This window comes from Homarus americanus, unplaced genomic scaffold, assembly GCF_018991925.1.
Source record: "Homarus americanus isolate GMGI-L3 unplaced genomic scaffold, GMGI_Hamer_2.0 scaffold2539, whole genome shotgun sequence".
NCBI classification, from domain to species: Eukaryota; Metazoa; Arthropoda; class Malacostraca; order Decapoda; family Nephropidae; genus Homarus; species Homarus americanus.
In genome coordinates this window covers 1,706,391-1,727,383 of record NW_024725489.1, presented here as the reverse complement: position 1 = coordinate 1,727,383, position 20,993 = coordinate 1,706,391, and the positions used below count along the sequence as shown (strand labels likewise).

At 46.1% G+C, this 20,993-nt stretch overlaps 1 protein-coding gene across 3 annotated transcripts in view; it reads right to left on the bottom strand.

The window, feature by feature from the left end:
* Nucleotides 1–20,993, bottom strand: part of LOC121864952 (POU domain protein 2-like) — a 71,491-nt gene that overhangs the window by 34,778 nt on the left and 15,720 nt on the right. For all 3 annotated transcript variants that reach the window (XM_042364170.1, XM_042364171.1, XM_042364172.1), the window contains exon 2: nucleotides 15,150–15,203. In XM_042364170.1, coding sequence (XP_042220104.1) covers nucleotides 15,150–15,203 — 54 coding nt within the window. The remainder of the gene's footprint in view (nucleotides 1–15,149; nucleotides 15,204–20,993) is intronic.

The window sequence follows — 20,993 nt, the reverse complement described above, 5'->3', positions numbered from 1 at the left end:
GGGATAGGGAAGAAAACGGAGAAGAGGAGAAAACGGGGGAGGGGAGAATATGGAGAAGGGAGGAAATGGGGAGGGGAGAAAACGGAGAAGTGTGATAAAAAATGGAAGAGGGGAGAGAAAACGGGGAAAGGGGAAAGGTAGGAATTGATAAAAGCATGGGGGAATATGGGAGAGGAGAAGGAGGGAATAATGGGAGGGAAGGAAGTGTGGGAGAAGACGAACGTGGGAGAGGAGGGATGGAAGAAGAAGAAGAAGAAAAAGAAGAATGTAGGCGGGAATAATGGGAGGGAAGGAGATGTGAGAGATGAACGTGGGAGAGGAGGGAGAGGAAACAGGGTGTATGGGAGGGGCAGGAGGCAAATGAGTTGATGCCGTGTTGGATGTAAGTATGGTAATGTTCTCTTGTGTACACCTCAGCCTACACACACACACGCACACACACGTACAAGTACACATCACACGGACACACACACACACACACAAGTACACATCACACGGACACACACACACACGTACACATCACACTGACATACATACACATTATAGTTTATTATAATACACATGACGAAGATTATCTTATGTGATTACGAGAGAGAGAGAGAGAGAGAGAGAGAGAGAGAGAGAGAGAGAGAGAGAGAGAGAGAGAGGGGACACCATACTCACAATATGAAGAAGTAACATCCATGTCTCTCCTTCTCTTACCTCTCCTCCTCTTTCACTAATCTCTCCTCCACTAATCTCTCTCTCTCTTTTATATCTACTCCCTCCCACCCTCCCTCTCTCTCCCTTTATAACGTCTCCTCCCTTCCTTAACCTCCCTACTCCCCCTCAGGTCTCCCCCCAGGCACGTACAGGCGAGGCGGATAAGATTAAGGGGCCGTGTCATCTCGAGGCTTCACATCTGCAGTACATATTCTAATCTGACCGTCCAGACCTTCATTACCTAGGCCCAGACCCCACCAGGCACGCCACGCCCCTGGAATCTCGTCCCTCTACAGCTCCTCCAGAGGGTCGTTTGTCCCGTCACCGCCTCCTCCGCTAATAGAAAAAAATGAGGAGCTTATTGGAGCTTTCATATCCGGACTGCCACAAGACTTCCAGCGGCGACTTTCCGGCCAGGACTTCCCCAGTAGGAGTTGGTGGGGACGTCTCAGGACACACTCACGGTGAGGGACTTGACCAAGGACTTGAGAGGGACTTGTAAGAATGGACTAAGTGAGAGTGGAGTTTGTATCAAGGACCTGAGGCAGATTTCAGTTAATCTTCAGAGGGTGACTTTCCAGACGGGATTTCCAGAGTACGTTTTAGGGAGTCCTGGTTGGCTGGGGAGGACTTTGAGTATGACTCTACTTAAGGCTCCGGGGAGAGTGTGTTGGGATGGCTTAGTAGGGTAATATATATGAGGGACTTGGTGTTGACTCTACCCAGGGCCTCAGAGGTGACTATCCAACACTGATCTTTAGAGCGGAGGCTGTACAAGGGGACACGAGGTGGCCTAGCAGGAGACTCAAGCAGGCCTCCCAAACACCGACTTCCAGGAGCAGACTTTCCAAGACGTTCAGTAAACTCTATATAAGTTCCAGACAACTTTCCCGGAGACTTTCAAGAGACCTTCCAGGGAGGGACAGAATGAGGGGGAAGGGAGGCGACTTCCTCAATGACTTACATCAGATGTCCATGAATATATCTCACAAGACACATCAAGTCACTGAAGGACTCCCTAACATAGGATCCCTCATGGACATACCCCAAGAAGGATGTGTAGTTAAGCTCTCCAGACGTCACCCTGGTTAGGACTCACACACAACATAGGTCTACTAAGGCGATGATGGTGCAGCAGGAGCAGGAAGGGAGGATTCCAGCGCGCGATGTGGTGTAGTTCCCACACGTCATTAGTGTGTGTGTGTGTGATCCTACCAGAGATGGTGTGGGTGCCTGGACCGTGCCAGCCAGGGTGCCACGGCCGCCTCTCACTTAAGTCACGCACACCTAACTGCTTCTTTAGCCTCCAGTCACGTGATGCCACTTAACGTCACTCGTTCCTGAACAAGTGTACATCATTCCTATTCTCCCTCTATCCTCCCATCTACCCCCCCTCCCCTGTCTCTCTATCTATCCTTACTTCTCTCCCTCACATTTTCTTACCTTTTAATCTACACATCAGCACCCCCTCCTCCCCCCCCCTTGAGATAAACTAACATCATCATAGGACAGTGTGACCTCCCCCAGCACCTCCCGTCAACACCATCATATACCTCCCCCGTCCACTTGTACTCCCCCAGCAGGAGGCCGATCTGCTATGTAACCTTTCCCCCAGGGCTTCTCTCCTCTCCCCACGCGTCCTCCCTCCCTCTCTCCTCTCCCCAGCGTCTTCCCTCCCTCTCCCCAGGCCCTCCCCAGCATGCTATCTCCTCCCCTCCCCTAAAACAGGTGAGGGGAGGGTGGGGTGGGGGAGGTGAGCAACAGACACCAGGTGACCGACTCCCCCAGAAGTTACTTGGATAAATAACTACGGTAGGATGTAAACACTACCCACCCGTGACGACCTTGCTCCTACCTGCCTTGCCCTACCCTGCCCTACCCTGCCCTACCCTGCCCTACCCTGCCCTACCCTGGCCTACCCTACTCTAGTTCTAGCCCCGGTCCTAGCCATCCAATCAACCCTACCTTAGCCCTAGTTCCGTGTGTGTGTGTGTGTGTGTGTGGAGGAACGTGGGTGGGTTACGTTAGGTTGGGGTGGGTTGGAGGTGGGGTGGGTAGTGGGCGGCCCTTGTAATGTACGTGTTGGGGGGCGCGTGCGGGCGTGAAGTTTACCCAGAGTGAGGGAGGATGGTACCAAGACAAACACACACACACCACCGTCTGGCCTCTCCTCGTGTACTCTATGGTGATCAACTCCCCTACCACCCACTCCCTCCTCTCACCCACCCACTCCCTCCTCTCACCCACCCACTCCCCCCTCTCACCCACTCTTCCTTCCTCCTTCAACGTCTTTGTCTTCCCCTCTCCCATGCAATATTTCTCTCCCTATTCACTTTTATCCTCCCATGTAATACCTCTTCCTCACTCCCTCTCCCTTTTCCTTCCCTCTCATGCCACATCTCTCTCCCTATTTACTACATTCTCTCATCTATTACCCTCCTCCCCTTTCATTCTCTCCCTTTATTAAGTATACCAATCTTTACTTTCCCCTTCTCCCTCTTCCTTTCCCTCTCCTACTCTCTCTCTCCCTTCCTTTACCTTCCTAACTATCCCCCTATTTCCGTCTATCCTTTCCTCTCTATTATCCATCCCACCTCCTCCCCCTATTTAACCCCCAATAACGTTTCTCGCCCCTTAGCATCCCTTACCACCCCTTAACCATCCCCACCCCTTACTACCTCTTAAATACCCTTACCACCTCCTTAACACCTTTACATCCCCTCACCCCTACACTACCAAGGCTTCCACGGCAACAAGACAGAGCTAAGTCACATAGGGCTCAACATGGTCGAAGGATCAGGGAGAAATGGTGCAAAACCCGACCTTAATTACAACTCCTCTGATATGTCCCTTGGGTAGTTAGATATGAGAGAGAGAGAGAGAGAGAGAGAGAGAGAGAGAGAGAGAGAGAGACACTGGCTTTACTGCTGGTATGTTTAACCACGCGCCACAGCAAATTGGAGTGGACGATTTTATAGTAAGATGACAGTGTTGGATCTGGTCGTTAATGCTTAGTGGTTGGTGGTGTGCGGTCGTTAGTGGTGGTAGTGGCTTGTGGGGGTCGTGCTTTGTGGGGGTCGTGGTTTGTGGGGGTCGTGGTTTGTGGGGGTCGTGGTTTGTGGGGGTCGTGGTTTGAGATTGACAGTGAGTGAGTGAGAAAATGAATGTGTGTGTGAGTTGTTATTAAAACAGTTTACTTAGCTAGAAGAACACAGATACAGAGTCGATTTAAAATTCATAACATTAATATGGCTGAGCCAATTGTGACGTCAGAGTTCAGTTCTGACCGACAATTAACACACACACACACACACACACACACACACACACACACACACACACACACACACACCATACATCAAGATCTCTCGTAAAAGTGTAAATATTGACTTAAAAACTTCCGGGGTCACTATGAAAACACACTTAAACCATCACTACCTTACACACTTTACACTTACATGATCGCTGGCTATCCTGACACACTTACAAGGATCACTACACATTCTCCCTCCCCCTCCATCAAGCCAACTCCCCCACTCACCCTCCCTCCACCACCCTCACCTTCTCTTCCTCCTCCTACCTACCCTCCCTCCCCTCCCTCCCGCTCACCAACCAAGTGACCTCTCGCCCCCCCTCTCTCTCACCAGTGTTTCGAGGCGTTATGTAAAAATCGCGGGGTCTGACCTCTTATTTTGTGAAAACCGATCTTTTTATATGCGGCCGCCATTGGTCGTCTCCCCGGGGGCTATTCCTCTCCTAGCCCGTGCATGCCGACCCCCTCCTCCACCGGGACCTTAACCACCTCACCCTCACCCTAATCCATTCCCGCCCTTACGACCTCTTGGCCATAAGACCCTGATTCCCTTATGCTGGCCCTAGGGGTGGCTTAGGTGCCCTTAACGCGGTTGAATTTGCCTATCGGGTCCGAGCACAGGGAGATAAGGTGCGACAGGCTTGCCCCGGGCATGAATGTAAATTGCTGTTTGACTTGTGATATTGAAAACTTGCCATTTTCACCCTCCCTCCCTCCTACTTTCCTTCCCCCCTCCCTCCTTCCCACGCTCCCTCCCTCCCTACCTACCTACCCTCCTCCTACGCCTCCCACCACCGTCCACTTCCTCCTCCTCCTCCTCCCTCCAAAGCTCACTTCCTCCCTCCCACACCTCCTCCCTCCCTCCTCCACCTCCGCCCCGTACTAATCTCACTGACGTGTGCCGACGTGTGGGAGTGTGGGAGGGGCGTGTGGGAGGGGGCATGAGGGAGTGTGTGGGAGATTGTGTGAGGGAGGGAGGGAGCGTGGGGTAGGGATGTGTGTGAGAGGGGAATACTGTACATAAGAAGGGAGGGAGAGTGTAAAAACGAAGGTATTACCAGTGTATGTATGTATGTATGTATGTATGTATGTATGTAATGCATGTATGTATGTATGTATGTATTTATGTATGCATGCGTATGAAAAAGTTTATGACCACACATAAATCTGGAGCAAACCCCCCCCCCACACACCACACAGCTACGTCACAGTAGGGAAGTAATAAGGATTCAGGGAGTTTAATACTGTAGAGAGAGAGAGAGAGAGATTAAACCTGATCTCGCCAAAGTTTAGTTATTTTTACTTACAGTTTAATACTTTGTTCTTGTCTTTTTTCTGAAGTAACTAAGTTCTCTGGATGTATCAATATAAACAGACACAGAAAATACATACATAAATACATACATAAACACGCACACGGATACCTTAACACGCAACATGTATAAAAACACCTGAACTATAAGCATACACACAAAAAGGTACATTAACACACACACACACACACACACACACACACACACACACACACACACCAAATATAAACAAACACATTTTCTCTCTCTTTCTCTAAGTTCTCCTTAAATACTTTTAACTTTTGCCGACACTCCTCACCTCTCCCCCCCCTTACCCCTCCTTCCTCTCACCTCTCCCACTCCCTCTCCCTCCTCACTCCCCCCCCCAAACTAAGGATTTTCTTTAAACACGTAAAATATACTCCACAATTATCTATCTATTTATCATTATTAAATTGATACGTAAAAAAACACCTAAATTCTCTCTCTCTAACCTAACCTTACCTAACCTAACCTAAATTCCTATAAGTCAACTCAATTTCCTACTTAAACTATTTCTAATTCATCAAAGTCTCTCCCTAGAATAATTATCTTTTAACAAATAAATAAAGAAAGAAAGAAAGGAAGAAGGGAAGAGAATATGTGAATAAACCAAAATAAATAAATAAAGGGCAGATCTTGATAAAGCAGAAGAAACAGAGAAAGGGACAATCGCTTTTCGGGGGTCCACTCAAACTGCCCTCTCCTTGTCTCCTCCTCCCTTCATTTCACTCTTCCCTCCTTCCCTCTACTCTTCCTGCCTTCCGTGTTTACCCTCCCTTCCTTCCTTCCTTCTTCCTGCTATTCTTTTTTTTTACACTTCTCTTATCTTTCCCCTCCCTTCCCTTCCCTTCCTCCCATTCTTTCCAACGCCATCCCTTCATTCCATTCCCTACCTTATCCTCCTCACTACGTTTTCTTTAACTCCCCAAAACACACAAAAGGTCAGAAGAGAAAAAGGAAATATATTTACGGAGGGTCACTTAAAATTCACACTCCTGACCCCTCATCCCCCCCCTGACCCCCCACCTCCCCCCTGACCCCTCAAACACCTCTCCTCCTCTGTCCTTCCCTCCCTAAAATCCTTCCTTTAATCTGAAAAAAAAAAATCATTAAAAACCTCTACTAAAAAAAAATCAACCCAAATCTTTTTCCTCAATATAAACAAAAAAAAACCTCAACCAACTCAAGACCAAAGCCGTTTTCTTCCATCGGTCACCAAAACTACAACTGGTGAGGCGGCGTGAGGTGGTGACTGGAGGAGGACCATTTAGGCGGCGCCACTCAACATTCAGCCGGGGTGTTGAGGCCAGGAAACTCCATTAGGGCAGCAGGCGGCGGACAGCTCCATGCAAAGCAGACGGACAATCGCATTACTCTCTCCACCTCCACCTCCCGAATTCTCATTGCCGGGAGGTGAGGAGTGGCAGGGAGGGAGGGAACTGGACACTTGGACACTAAGGAGGGAAGGAGGGAGGGACTGGACATTGTTGGATAAGGAGGGGAGGGAAGAAGGGAGAGAATGGAGGAGAGGGGAGATAGGCTGCAAGAGTAGAAACAAGAAGGGGGAGAGGGAAGAGAGAAAGGAGGGGATAGGAGGGAAGGAGGGAGGGTGGGGTGCATAAGCTGGGAGTGGGACAGTGCTGGTCAACGAGGGGAGAAAGAGGGAGGGAGGGGAGGGGAGGGGAGACTTGGAGTGGACATCGCCGGACAACGAGGGGAGAAGAGGAGGGGAGGAAGAAAGAAAATGTGGGAGGAGGCAGGAAAGAGAGGGGGAAGGAGGGAAGTGGAGAGTGGACATTACTGCATAAAGAAGGAAGATAAGGAGGAGACAAGGGGAGAGGAAGGGGAAGGGGAAGTAGAGAGTACTGGATAAAGAGAGAGAGAGAGAGAGAAAGAGAGAGAGATAAGAAAAGTCAAGAAAATAAGAAGAAAAAATAAATTGAGAGAGGACAAGAAGGAAAATACAGAAAAGAGGGAGAGAAAGTGAAGAAGGGGAGGGAGGTATGGAGGGAGAGTGGACACTGGTGGACAAGAGAGGTAGGTAAGTGAGGGCCAGGGAGGGAGAGAGAGGAATGTTGATCACTAAGGGTGAACTGTTTAAGCTCCTACCCAATATTTCTGGGTCGGTGAGGGTGACAGAATTTATATTTCCTCGACACGTGTTGTTGACGAAATTAAAAAAAGGAGAGAGAGAGAGATTTAGTCCATCACCAATTAAAAATGTGTGTGTGTGTGTGCGTGTGTGTGCGTGTGTGTGTGTGTAACAACTCCCAAGACCTACACCACAACAATATGTAAATTATCACAAGTCAACATTAGTCACATTTCACCAACATTCTATCCCATGTACCGAGTTCTGTGTATTACTGTGTTACTCGCCGGATTTATCGACAATATCTCTTTACTATTAATTTATTCTTATATCACAACTTAAATATAGAATAAATAAGTTTTTTATGGCTTAAAATATAGAAAATAAATCCAATATTCTTCTCACGTTAATAATTATTCTATAAATGACGAAATGTTATGCTAACGCTCGGCTTATCTTCAAACTGTTGGCATCTGGGAAGTACATTAGAATTCCTACCATCATCATCCCGCTACTTGAATAATACACCGTACTGTACTAGTCCCCGCCTGGCCGCCAACACACCCAAGGAAATATTACAAAACAAGTACCTTAGGCCTACCCGACAATCAGAGAGTAGCAATTTAAATACAATACTCAGTCACTTCCAAATCCCCTGGTTGGTGAGCCATCGTCCGTCCCGCCAGACCCAAGAGTCGTAGTGGTAAGGACATGATAAGAGGCTGGCCTGAATAAATCTCAATGCTACGTAATTGACTTAAAGTCACCGCGTAGGCCTATGGCGCCCCCCCCCCCTCCTTTAGCCCTGGCCGCGGTAAAGGGTAGGACACAGTATTCATGAGGATTTTAGGTTGAGAAGAAAAGATCTAAAAGTAACGGATGGTGACTAGGTTAGGCTTCCCGGGTAAACACAGCCTGCCCCTGCCTGCCTGCCAACCCTCTCCACTTACGGGTTAGCATAATTTAGCACGACTCTCACTTACTAACTGTAAAGACGACGGAGAAAATGTAAATATTGTGTGAGGAAGTTGGCAGGCATGATCCATAATGGCGGAGGCAGACTCATGAGGGCGCTAATAACACTGGTCCTTAGGCTTACCTCCCTCACACAGGCTCCCCCACACCCCCGCACAGCCTCCGCCTCGCTACCCTCACATTTCAGGTGGTTTTTCCCCTCTTGGGCCACGGCTGGACCGAGGGGTGACAGTTAGTGGTCCCTGGGGGGAGGTGTACAGCCTTCCCCTCGGCCTAGCAATGTCCACACAATACTGGACATGCAAATTTACGCCCCAAAATGAGACGGCGGGACATTGTGTGGCGGACAGCGAGGTGTTGGTCCAGGATTTACGTGCGGTGTGTGGCCGTCCGCTGAATGGTAATGCCCTACACCTCCTCGTCTATTTAATCTCGATATAATTACTCCCGCGGCATTGTTCCTTTTCAACGGAGGGAAACACGCGAGAAACTTCCACTATACTGAAAGCAAATTAACACGTCGCCATTGAAGAACATTGAAGGCAACCCAACCTGTAAACAATACGATTCACTTGATCTGTGGGCCATTCTTTTCACATGCACTGAGATCCCCCTCTGACGCCATTGAACAAGGAACAAGGGCAAGGATCTGGCGTGTCAATTACCGTCATGAGAGGGCAAGGGGGCGTCATGAGAGGGCAGAGGGGTGAGAGGGCAAGGGGGCGTCATGAGAGGGCAGAGGGGTGTTATGAGAGGGCAGAGGGATGTTATGAGAGGGCAGAGGGGTGTTATGAGAGGGCAGAGGGGTGTTATGAGAGGGCAGAGGGGTGTTATGAGAGCAGAAGAGCGTCATGAGAGGTCAGGCACGCACGCTGTCCTAACCTCCTTATCAATTACTCATGACGTATCGACCATCATTATCTCCACCATAAATAGACGACGCTATGCAGCCGTCCCTCACCTTCTACCCGCAGTGTCGGCCCTCACCCATAGTGTGTTAGTTATACATACAGTACACACCGTTATGTGGCCTATGATCGTATGTAAAAACAGAGATATACAGTACGTGTGGTGTGTGTATGTATGCAAGTTGCTACACACACACACACACACACACACACACACACACACACACACACACCTGTTGTATACTATGTAGCATATCATCACTACCAGCCACCATCGGTATGACTAAAACTACTACACTACTACTAGTGATTTAATAATAATAATAATAATAATAATAATAATATAATAATAATATAATAATAACAATAATAATAACAATAACAATAATAATAATAATAATAATAATAATAATAATAATAATAACCACCACCACCACCACCGGCAGCAACACCTGCGTCAGGAACAGCAACAGGACAGCATCAGTAACAGCCGCTGCCTAGTACCACCTACTAGCAAGTGCTCCCAGGAGGCCACAGGGAGGAGATGGTGGCCTCTAACAGTCGCAGCAGGAGGAAGAGGTGCCAAGAGGTCGACTCCCACCAGCAGGAGGACAAGGCCAGAGGTAAATCGAGGTCGACCTTCAGTAGCAGCAGCAACAGTAGTAGTAGTAGGAGGAGGAGGTGGTGCCCCAAGAAGCCAGAGGAAAGAGAGGTCGGCCTCCAGGAAGGGGACAAAGAAGGCCCGCTGAGGGAGCCGAGGTTAATAAAATCGGTGGGAGGGAAGACGCCCCAACCCTGCCCCAATATTTGAATCGCAAAACACTTTTCAATGGAATTTCTTTTTGGATTGACCCCTCAGAGCTGACTTCCTCTTCTATTCAGCGGCGGGGAGTGAGGGGAGGAGTGAGGGGAAAGAGGCGAAATAAAGAGGGGACGATGGTCACCCTCCAAACTTGCTGACCACTGGCCAACGAGGAGGAGAGGGGTGGTGGGGGGCAGGGGGAGAGGGGGTGGAGATAAGGTTGATGGAGGTGGATGGAGGTGTGTGGGGTGGTGGATGAAAGGAAGAGTTTGGAAAAGAGGATAGAGGTGGATTAATAGAGAGATAAACCTAATCCAACACCAACCAAGACGACCACACACACACACACACACACCCACCACCAAGACCAGAAGCCTTACGACAGTGTCAAGTTACGCCCCGTGTTGTATATTTACCTGGCCAGGTGTAAGGCGCTAATTATCATGCATCTGGCTACCCATACACCACCTCTCACCTACCCCGGGGCCGCCTAATAGCACCTCTCAGGCTAGTAAGTTTTAACACCACCACCAGTCATCACCCCATTAATAGCACTACCCCATCACCATCACCACCCCATTATTAGCACTCCCCATCACCATCCCATTAATCGCACTCCCCATCACCACCCCATTAATAGCACTACCCCATCCCCATCACCACCCCATTAATAGCACTCCCCCATCACCACCCCATTAATAGCACTCCCCATCACCACCACCATCCCATTAATAGCACTACCCCATCCCCATCACCACCCCATTAATAGCATTGCCCATCCTCATCACCACCCCATTAATAGCACTGCCCCATCACCACCCCATTAATAGCACTCCCCATCACCACCCCATTAATAGCACTCCCCATCACCACCCCATTAATAGCACTCCATCACCACCCATCACCAGCACTGCCACCATCACCATCACCACCATCATCCCATTAATAGCACTCCCCATCACCACCCCATTAATAGCACTGCCCCATCACCACCACCATCCCATTAATAGCACTGCCCATCCCCACCCCCATTAATAGCACTCCTCCATCACCATCCCATTAAAAGCACTCCCCATCACCACCCCATTAATAGCACTCCCCATCCCCATCACCAACACCCCATTTATAGCACTGCCCCATCACCACCATCATCCCATTAATAGCACTCCCCATCACCACCCCATTAATAGCACTCCCCCATCCCCATCATCATCCCCATTAATAGCACTCCCCCATCATCACCCCATTAATAGCACTCCCCATCATCACCACCCCATTAGTAGCACTCCCCATCCCCATCACCACCCCATTAATAGCACTCCCCATCCTCATCATCACCCCATTAATAGCATTCCCCATCACCACCCCATTAATAGCACTCCCCATCCCCATCACCACCCCATTAATAGCACTACCCCCCCCCCATCACCACCACCCTTGAATGACGTAAAGTTTTGATACTGAAACAGTTTATTTAGCCACAAAAAAATACAGCTACATTGTGAACAACCATGACAACATTGACTTAAGTGGCCATAACGCAGCTGGGTCGACTAAGGGCGGTCTGGCACCTATGAGTGTTACACCCCAACGACACCATAACATGAGCGTCGATGGCCTTGTGTGTGTGTGTGTTGGAGGTGATGTGCTCAAGAAACAAACACACAAACATATAATACACACAGACATAATATATACGGTAAACTGAAATATACACAAAACATACTAACTCGAAATAGATGCAAATATATTTATACATACGTAAATACAGTATGTGCCTAAAAAAAGTGCAGTATATGTATTCAAGACGTGCTCACATAAATGTTGGTAAATAATATATACTAACTTGACCATTCCACACACGCACACGCGCGCGCGCACGCACACACACACACACACACACACACACGTGAACAATATCAATCTACCGAAATGTAAGTCATTCAAGATTAATATATTATAATTAGGCTTAGGATAATTATGCATTTGCATATGTGCATATGTAAATGCATATTTAAACCATTTTTGAGCTAAAGTGCATATTCATATTTTTTTGTTTTATAAGGCATATATTTGGAAAATTCCAAAATATTATAAAACATTCTTCAACCTCAAAGGTCAAAAAATTCACGAGCATAACAGCAACGCTGGGGCAGGAATTACTGATATTTGAAATATAAAAGTCCATTTTATTGCACTAATACAACATCGAAAATACGCGATTTTGTTTTAGCGTCATAATATCCAAAAGGAACATACTTAAGTGACGTTTATATAGGTCAACATTAGGCTGTGGTTAGCTAGGCCGTGATGGGCTGGTCAGTGGACATGAACTGTACGTGATGGGTTGGTGTTCAGCCAGGCAGGTTATAGATGCACGGGCTCCATTAGCTCCCTCCAGACACTCTTTTGTTTAATAAATTACTTTATGTCAGTATATTGTTTTTTTGTATTTAATCCTTCTTTAAAAAATCCTACTTCGGCGACATCCTGTCTGGGAAAGTAAATTTACTGAGAAAATGTACAGAAAAGGAGTTCTTAACTTAGTAGTTATTATTTATTAACATATTTTAAAGTGCATATTTTCTCAGTTTTTACTGCATATTTGCATGCATATTTAGCCATTTTTAAATGCATAATTATCCTAAGCCTAATTACTGTATAATGCTCATCATTACTGTATACTGCTGTGTGTGTGTGTGTGTGTGTGTGTGTGGTTTTTTTTTTCTCAATGACTAATACAAGAAAATGAAGTCTGTGTATAATGGGTATGTAAGTACATGTGTGGGTCAACCTGAAATTTGAATATACACACACACACAAACGCACACAGAGAGAACGTGTGAAGACGTACACATATACACGCACCAGTAAGTAACTAACACGTATAGGCCTACACAACCACCGCCATGGGGAGGGGTGGAGGGGGGTGATGTAGGGGTGGTGGAGGGGGGGTAAGGAGGGGGAAGGGGGGGTGACTCATTTGCGGGTGTGTAATCAATACGCAAAGGCTCATCCGTATGCCTACCAACCTCCCCCTACCCCTCCTCTTCCCCCCACCCCTCTACGGTATCCTCTTCACACGGCCTCTTCCCCCCCCACACACAGGCCGCTGGATGCTAATACAATAGGCCTGTATATGTATATGCATAATTATACATATATACCCCCATAGATTGTATATACGTATCATATATTAACAACCATAATTACTAGATCACCTGCAGATTAGACACCCTAACTTATTTCACCTGTATATTAACTAAGGTAACACACTATTTTGAGGGAATGAGTTGAGGTTAGGTTATGTTAGGTTAGGTTAGGTTAGGTTAGGTTAGGTTAGGTTAGGTTAGGTTAGGGTGGTTAATCTTCAGGTGAACTCTTAACACCAATTTGTTTCAATATCGTGTCTTTTAACTTTTACAAGAACACACTCAGCACCCGTACAGGTTAGCGTGAGTGCCACTATGACTCACGGAAGGTTTTTCTTGGGAATTCGTTTGAGTGAATAATTTACAAGTTGTCTGTAGTGAAGATGACCAGGTGAACGGCCGGGGGAGGGGGCGGCACAGGTGAACTCTGTGTGTGGGCACCTTGAACAGTCCAATAACTAAGTTTCTGATCAACATTAATGACTTTGAGAAATATGTTTAAAATAGGTCAGAAACATACATACAATATAGGACATGGGGTAACCTAGCCTGGACTGATCATCCCGTAGAGTTTATTGTGTTTTATAGAGAGAGAGAGAGAGAGAGAGAGAGAGAGAGCTATCTCATAAACACCCAAACGATCACTAAATAACAAGCAGGAAACATTTAATATCGTAAAATGACTCGAATTTTACGACCAGTGTAACGAAAAAGATGAACTTGACTGCTGCTCGAATTATCCACAACATTTCAACAATAAAAAGCTAAATACCTGACCTTAACCAACCGGTGTTCCCGCCCTCCACACGCGTACACACCTGGCTACACGTACACACACACTTGGCTACACGTGCATACACCTGGTCGTACTAGTGCACATACCGGGTACACGTGTTAAATCACCTAGGATAAGCTTGCTGAAGTTAGGTTATGGTTAAGTGAGGTTAGGTTAAGTTAGGTTAGGTTAGGTCATACAGTATATGTAGTGGTGCACTAAGCGATAACAACTTACTTGGTGCCTCTTAGTCAAATCTAAACTACACTGTCAGTGTTGGCGGAAAAAAACAGAAAAACAAAAAAATTACGGCAGCTCCATAACCACACAGAAAACGTAACAAAAAACAAAAGAAACGCAGCCAAAAAAAAGAAGAAATGTAAAAAACAAAAACAAAAAACAATAGAATCACGTAACCAAAAAAAAAATAAAAAAAATAACATTACGAGTGAAAACAGTTAAGCACGAATCATCCGTCGCTCTAAATCTGGCACAATAACCGCTAATATTACCTCAACTTCATGGACCGTTTGAGGGAAAAGAAGGAAAAAATATATCGGCTTTATCACTTAAAATAATATAAATAATAATAATAATAAAAACGTATAACAAAGCCTCAAATATCGATATAAATAAACTAACTTTGGAGAGAGGGAAGGAGGGGGGAGGAAGGGGGGGAGGGGAATCATAGACGACTGTATCTCCCGGCGCTTCAAACAGATGAGCATCGCGGCGGAGGAGGATCACAGTAGCTTGATAAGGTGGCGGGTCTGGGTAGTGGGGGTACAGAAGGAGGTGGGTATGGAGGGGGTATAAGGAGGGGAATGGGGAGTCGGGGGGGGGAAGGAAGGAGGATCGAGTCGCTTATACAAAGTGTCAGGGTGGCGAGCCGCGCGACGGAACCTGCACAGTCACGGCGGTCACACTCCTCACACGCACAAGCTGTAATCTTCATGTAAATTATGATAGTGTTTGTTGGATCGCCCGAGTCCTACCGCCACTAGGACTTTGGCGGCTGGACAGTGTGGTGAGAGAGAGAGTGTGGGGTGAGAGAGAGAGTGTGGGGTGAGAGAAAGTGAGAGATAGAGAACCTTACCTCTAGTTGTGGGTGAGCTCATACGATCTCTGTCCATTTTTCGTAGCGGATCAGCTGTGGGAAGAAACGAGTACTGTAATGTTTTAAGGAGTCACTGTGTAATCTATCTACTGTAACACTTAAGTACGTACATGTTTTATTATTATTATTATTATTACTAAAGTTATTTTAGTCCTACATTACTCATAGCAGCCCCCCCCCCCCTACAGGACACCCCTGCTGTTAATTCACCTCCCAGACGCCACCGATAAGTCCAACATGAAAAACAATTTGTCTCATAACCTCCCTGCGGCTTCTCCCCTCCCCTCCCCTCCCACCCCCACGTTTTACACCCACACCTGCACACCTCAACACCTGTATATCCCTGACGTCACACTACCCGCTGATTGGCTTTGTATCTATGACGTCATTTATATATCTATGAGGTTTGACAAGCTGATTTGTTGCATATCAATGATGACATTTTTGTCTTATTCATGACGTCAACTCGCTCGAGATTGGCTGAGAATTAGTGACGCCACGCCTCTGAATGGCCAATCGAGCATTAAAAGGCCCGGGATCATTTAACTAGTCAACCACTCGACCATTTCACCTGACAATCAACCATTTTACAGAACATATGATCCACTCATCTCGGTAAATGGCCGAGACCATTTTAACAGATCAATATCCAACTACCCAACCACCCATTTTACTGACCAACTGACCGTTTCAACCTCGCTAACTGACCGTTTAAACCTCGCCAACTGACCACCACACCTCGCCAACTGACCACCACACCTCGCCAACTGACCACTACACCTCGCCAACTGACTACTTTACCTCGCCAACTGACCAAACCTCGCCAACTGACCACTCAACACCTCGCCAACTGACCGTTTCAACCTCGCCAACTGACCGTTTCAACTGACCACCACACCTCGCCAACTGACCACTACACCTCGCCAACACCGTTTCAACCTCAACTGACCGTTTCAACCTCGCTAACTGACCGTTTAAACCTCGTCGCCAACTGACCACCACCTCGCCAACTGCCACTCGCCAACTGACCACTACACCTCGCCAACTGCCAACCGACACTACACCTCGCCAACTGCCAACTGACCACTACACCTACGCCAACTGACCGTTTCAACTCGCCAACTGACCACTACATCTCGCTAACTGACCGTTTAAACCTCGCCAACTGACCACTACACCTCGCCAACTGACCACTACACCTCGCCAACTGACCACTACACCTCGCCAACTGACCACTACACCTCGCCAACTGACCATTTAATCGGTCATTTAACAAGTCAACAGGTGAGCCATTTAGGGGGGGAGGGGTTACAGGTAAACAGCCATTATTACAGCAACAGGTACAGTTCCCCTCGCGATTATTTACAAGTATAATCAGGTAATAATTCATGGATTACTGGAAGCTTATTTCCGTGGACTCTCTGTGTGTGTGTATGTGTATGTGTTTTGTTCGTGTGTATATGTATGTATGTATGTATGTATGTATGTAAGTATGAATGTATGTATGTATGTATGTATGTATGTATGTATGTATATATGTATGCATGAATGTATGTATGTATGTATGTATGTATGAGTATATGTATGTATGCATGTATAAATGTATGTATGTATGTATGTATGTATGTATGTATGTATGTATGTGTCTCGTTAAAACTGCTAAACCCGAATAAGATCAGCGTCCCCATTAAAGGTAAAAACGACTAAACCAAACCAATCAACACGGAATCCATAAAGTTAAACCAATCTAACACCTGACCTGAGTCTTATGTAGGTAATAAACCACATTAAACCTAACTTAAGGCCACTACCCTCACCATGCCTAAATCCTAAACCCAGAAAATCCATCTAACCCGACATGTACTAAGCTAAAACATCCATTAAACCCCTAAACTAAGCGACATTTAGGTGATAAACCGGTTTAAACCATTACCTATTTTACCTTTATCTTATAATACTGTCCATCCCTAAAAAAACGCAACTCACAGCCATAAAACCTAATTAAACCCGACAAAACCTCCTATCTACGCCATAAACCAATATTAAAAACTTAAACTAGATTAAAACATTATATTTAGAACCAAACTAAACCATACAGCGCCAGCTTTCCACACTCTCTGGCCTGTTAAACCAAACTAAACCCAACAGATCATCGCTTTAACACTCTCTGATCCGTTAAACCAACCAATCAAGACATAAATAACTCACACCCCTTGGGCTCAATCCCCTTAAAACAAATAAACCCACAAAACATTAAACCCAGTCCCTGTGACCCACTAAACTCCGTTAAAACCACGGCCACTTACTCGTTTTAACTGTTAATAAAACCTACACCATCAACACTTAAACCCAATCCTTTAATCCTAGCTGGAGTGATTAGATCAGTGTGTGGAGATGATTAAGTTAAGGTAAATCGTTGGTTTAATTGGCTCTCGTGAGGGATTGGCAGCTATAACCTAACCTAACCTACTCTAAGCTAGCCTAACCTAACGCTAAACTCACTTAACTTAACGCTAATCTACTCTAACATATCCTAACCTAATCGAACCTGACTTCCATCTGTGTGTGTGTGTGTGTGTGTGTGTGTGTGTGTGTGTGTGTGTGTGTGTGTGTGTGTGCGCGTGTGTGTGTGTGTGTACCTAAAATATGTTTAAGTTGGCATCATGGTGAGTTTTCGTACACACACACACACACAGGGAGGTAGACCCAGTGTACACAGTGGTGGCCAGACTCCCCCCCCCCTCACCACGACCACAAGTTATTGTTTCCTGCTGAGCCACCATCCATCCCTCCCTTCCTCCCTTTCTCTCCCTTCCTTCCTTTCTCCCTCCTTCCTTCCTTTCTCTCCCTCCTTCCTCAGCATTCTTCGCCCCCTTCTTCCTCTCTCCCTTCGTCTGTCTCTCCTTAGCATCATAATCCTTCCTTCAACTTCCCAACCTCCTCTTCCTTCCCCCTTTCCTTCCTACCCCCCCCCGTCTCCCTATCTGTCTCCATCTCTCATTCAATCTCTACCCGTCTCTCTCTGTCTCATCGTCCGACCATCATTCCTCCTAACACAGTCAACCAAGTTCACCTCCTCGTCAGATAGCAGTGTCCCAGGGTCCTGTTTGGCCTTCAGGATATCCCTTCAGCCACTCCGTCAGTATCCTCCGAGTCCCTACCCCCCACCCCACCCCTTCTGGAGTTCTTTCAATCCTTCGTCACCCTTCAGTCACTCCATCTAGAATCTATATGAGTTCTTCAAGACCATCCTAGGCGACTCTCTTAGATTTATAACCAATGATCCTATACAGCCTTCTTCTTCCTCCTCCTGCTGGTGGCGGCGACGGTGATAGTAGTGGTAGTGGTAGTAGTGGTAGTAGTGGTGGTAGAGGTGGCGGCGCTAGGTGATAGTGGTAGTAGTGGTGATGGTGGCGGGCCTTTGATAAAAACACACACACAAAACACAAAACTACCGGTCGTGTGTGCGGGAGAGTGTTCCACGTGCTGCCCGCAAAAACCTCCAGGATTACAACACCGTATAGGACCCGACCCACTGTCCCCCCCCCTCCTGTGTCCTGCTACCCGTGTCCAACTCCCTAGACTCCTACCTTTCTATACTGTCTTTCAAGGTCTCTCTCTCTCTCTCTCCTCCCATGTTCTCTTCTCCTTCCATCCTTCTCCTATCCACTCCCTCTAATACTCCTACCTTTCATTCATCCTCTATTCTTTTCCTATTCTTCCTATCTTCCTCCTCAATACCTATCCACTCCTTATTAACTACCCCCGCCCTAAATTGGCCATCCCACAAGACCTTCCATCTATCCCCTCCTCTCTCCACCTATCCCTTCCTTACCCTTCTCCTCCTCCCCATCACCTATCCCTAATCCTCCTCACCCTTTTCCCTTCTCGTCGGTCGTTCCCCCTTTATCTCCCCCTCCCTGTCCTCACCATCTCTTGCCCCTTTAGTTCACCTCCACCACCCTCCCCCCTTGTCCTCTCAGATACTTATACCCCCCTCCCCACACACCCATCCCGCTGGCCGCGCCACACCCCAGCACGCGCGCCAGCACACGCCCACCACGGGTTGTTTGAGGGCGCGCGTCAGGACTTAGGCTGTAAACCTTGGCACGCCTCGTTAACTGCGGCTTTCGTTAAACGTGACTTTCGTTAACTGCGGATCTCTTTAACTGCGACTTTCGTTAACTACGGCCCTCGTTAAAAATAAATTTAAATAATAACTCATAATATCCTGCGGCCTTGTAAAAAATGACGTATTGTAATTATATAAAGTTAATAATAATAATAATAATAATAATAATAATAATAATATACTACTACTGCTACCGATAATAATTAGTAATAGTATCATCATCATTATTATTATTATTATTAGTATTATTATTATTATAAGTGTTTACTAAGGTTACACTTGAGCTATTAGCCCTCACCAGCCCCTCATCTTAATCTCACCCCTCACGACACCTCTTACCTCACCTCTTTACCCCTCATCTCTCACCTCATCCTTCATATCCCCTTCAACCCCCCCTTAACACCCCACTCCCCTCAACCCTCTTCCCTCACGACCCCCCATCTCACCTCTCACCCCTCACGTCCCCTCTCACCGCCGCGACCCCCCCCCTCACTCCCCAGGTAGCTATGATAGGAGGATTATGTTATCTGTATAATTACCTCCACAATAACCATGTAAATTACCTAAGATAACAGAATTACTTAAACAAATAACACAAAATTACCTCAACATATCGTGAAATAATTTTAAACGACCTAAAATAATCAGAAATTACCTAAGATAACCATAAATTACTTAAAATAACCATAAATTATTTGAAATAACCAAAAATTACCTAAAATAACCATAAAATACCTAAAACAAACCATAATAAACCAAAATCACTTATAAGGACCAATAACAATAAAAAATAACCCCCTAGTGATTTAAATAACACAAACGATATAAAAAACTCCCGATATTTTACTTAATATAAAATACCGTCAAGAAGAAGCTCAAGAAAATCAATTAACATCAAGTAAAAGACCCGATAAAATGAATCCGATAATTTACACGATATAAAAAAAAATCGGTTACTTTACAATTACATCAATACTAAACTAAAGAAAATCAACCGAAATAACCCATAAACACACAACAGTAACAGTAATTCACACGGTAACCGAATATCCGATAAAAGATTAAAATGATATCGCAAAGTATTATGGTATTTCGGATATCGGGGTAACGAGTCCGGTAATCAACAACACATCTATAGCAGATAATACATATTTATTATATAAATTTCAATGTATCATCACGATCGATATGTATTTTAGATATGTATTATAGTAACTAGTAATATGTATATGCGTGTATGTGTCACGGTTGGATTAACTCACCTGAAGATTAACCACCCTAAGACTATTTGGAGGGATGAGGTTAGGTTAGGTTATGATTAAGTAGGATAGGTTAGGTAAGGATAGCTTAGATAAGGATAGGTTAGATTAGGATAGATATTCTCGGCTAATTCATGTGCCATTATAAATATACCATCAAAATACAACAAGTTACCTACAACACAAACATCATAAAAATATAATAACAACACACAACCTTACTATACACACACACACACACACACACACACACACACACACACACACACACACACACACACACACACAGGACATACAGACAGCAGAGACCAGTTTGTGTGAGAATATGATTTGCATGTGTGGGATATACACACTACACACACACACACACACACACACACACACACACACACACACACACACCAAATACCCTGAACGCCCAATCAATACCAG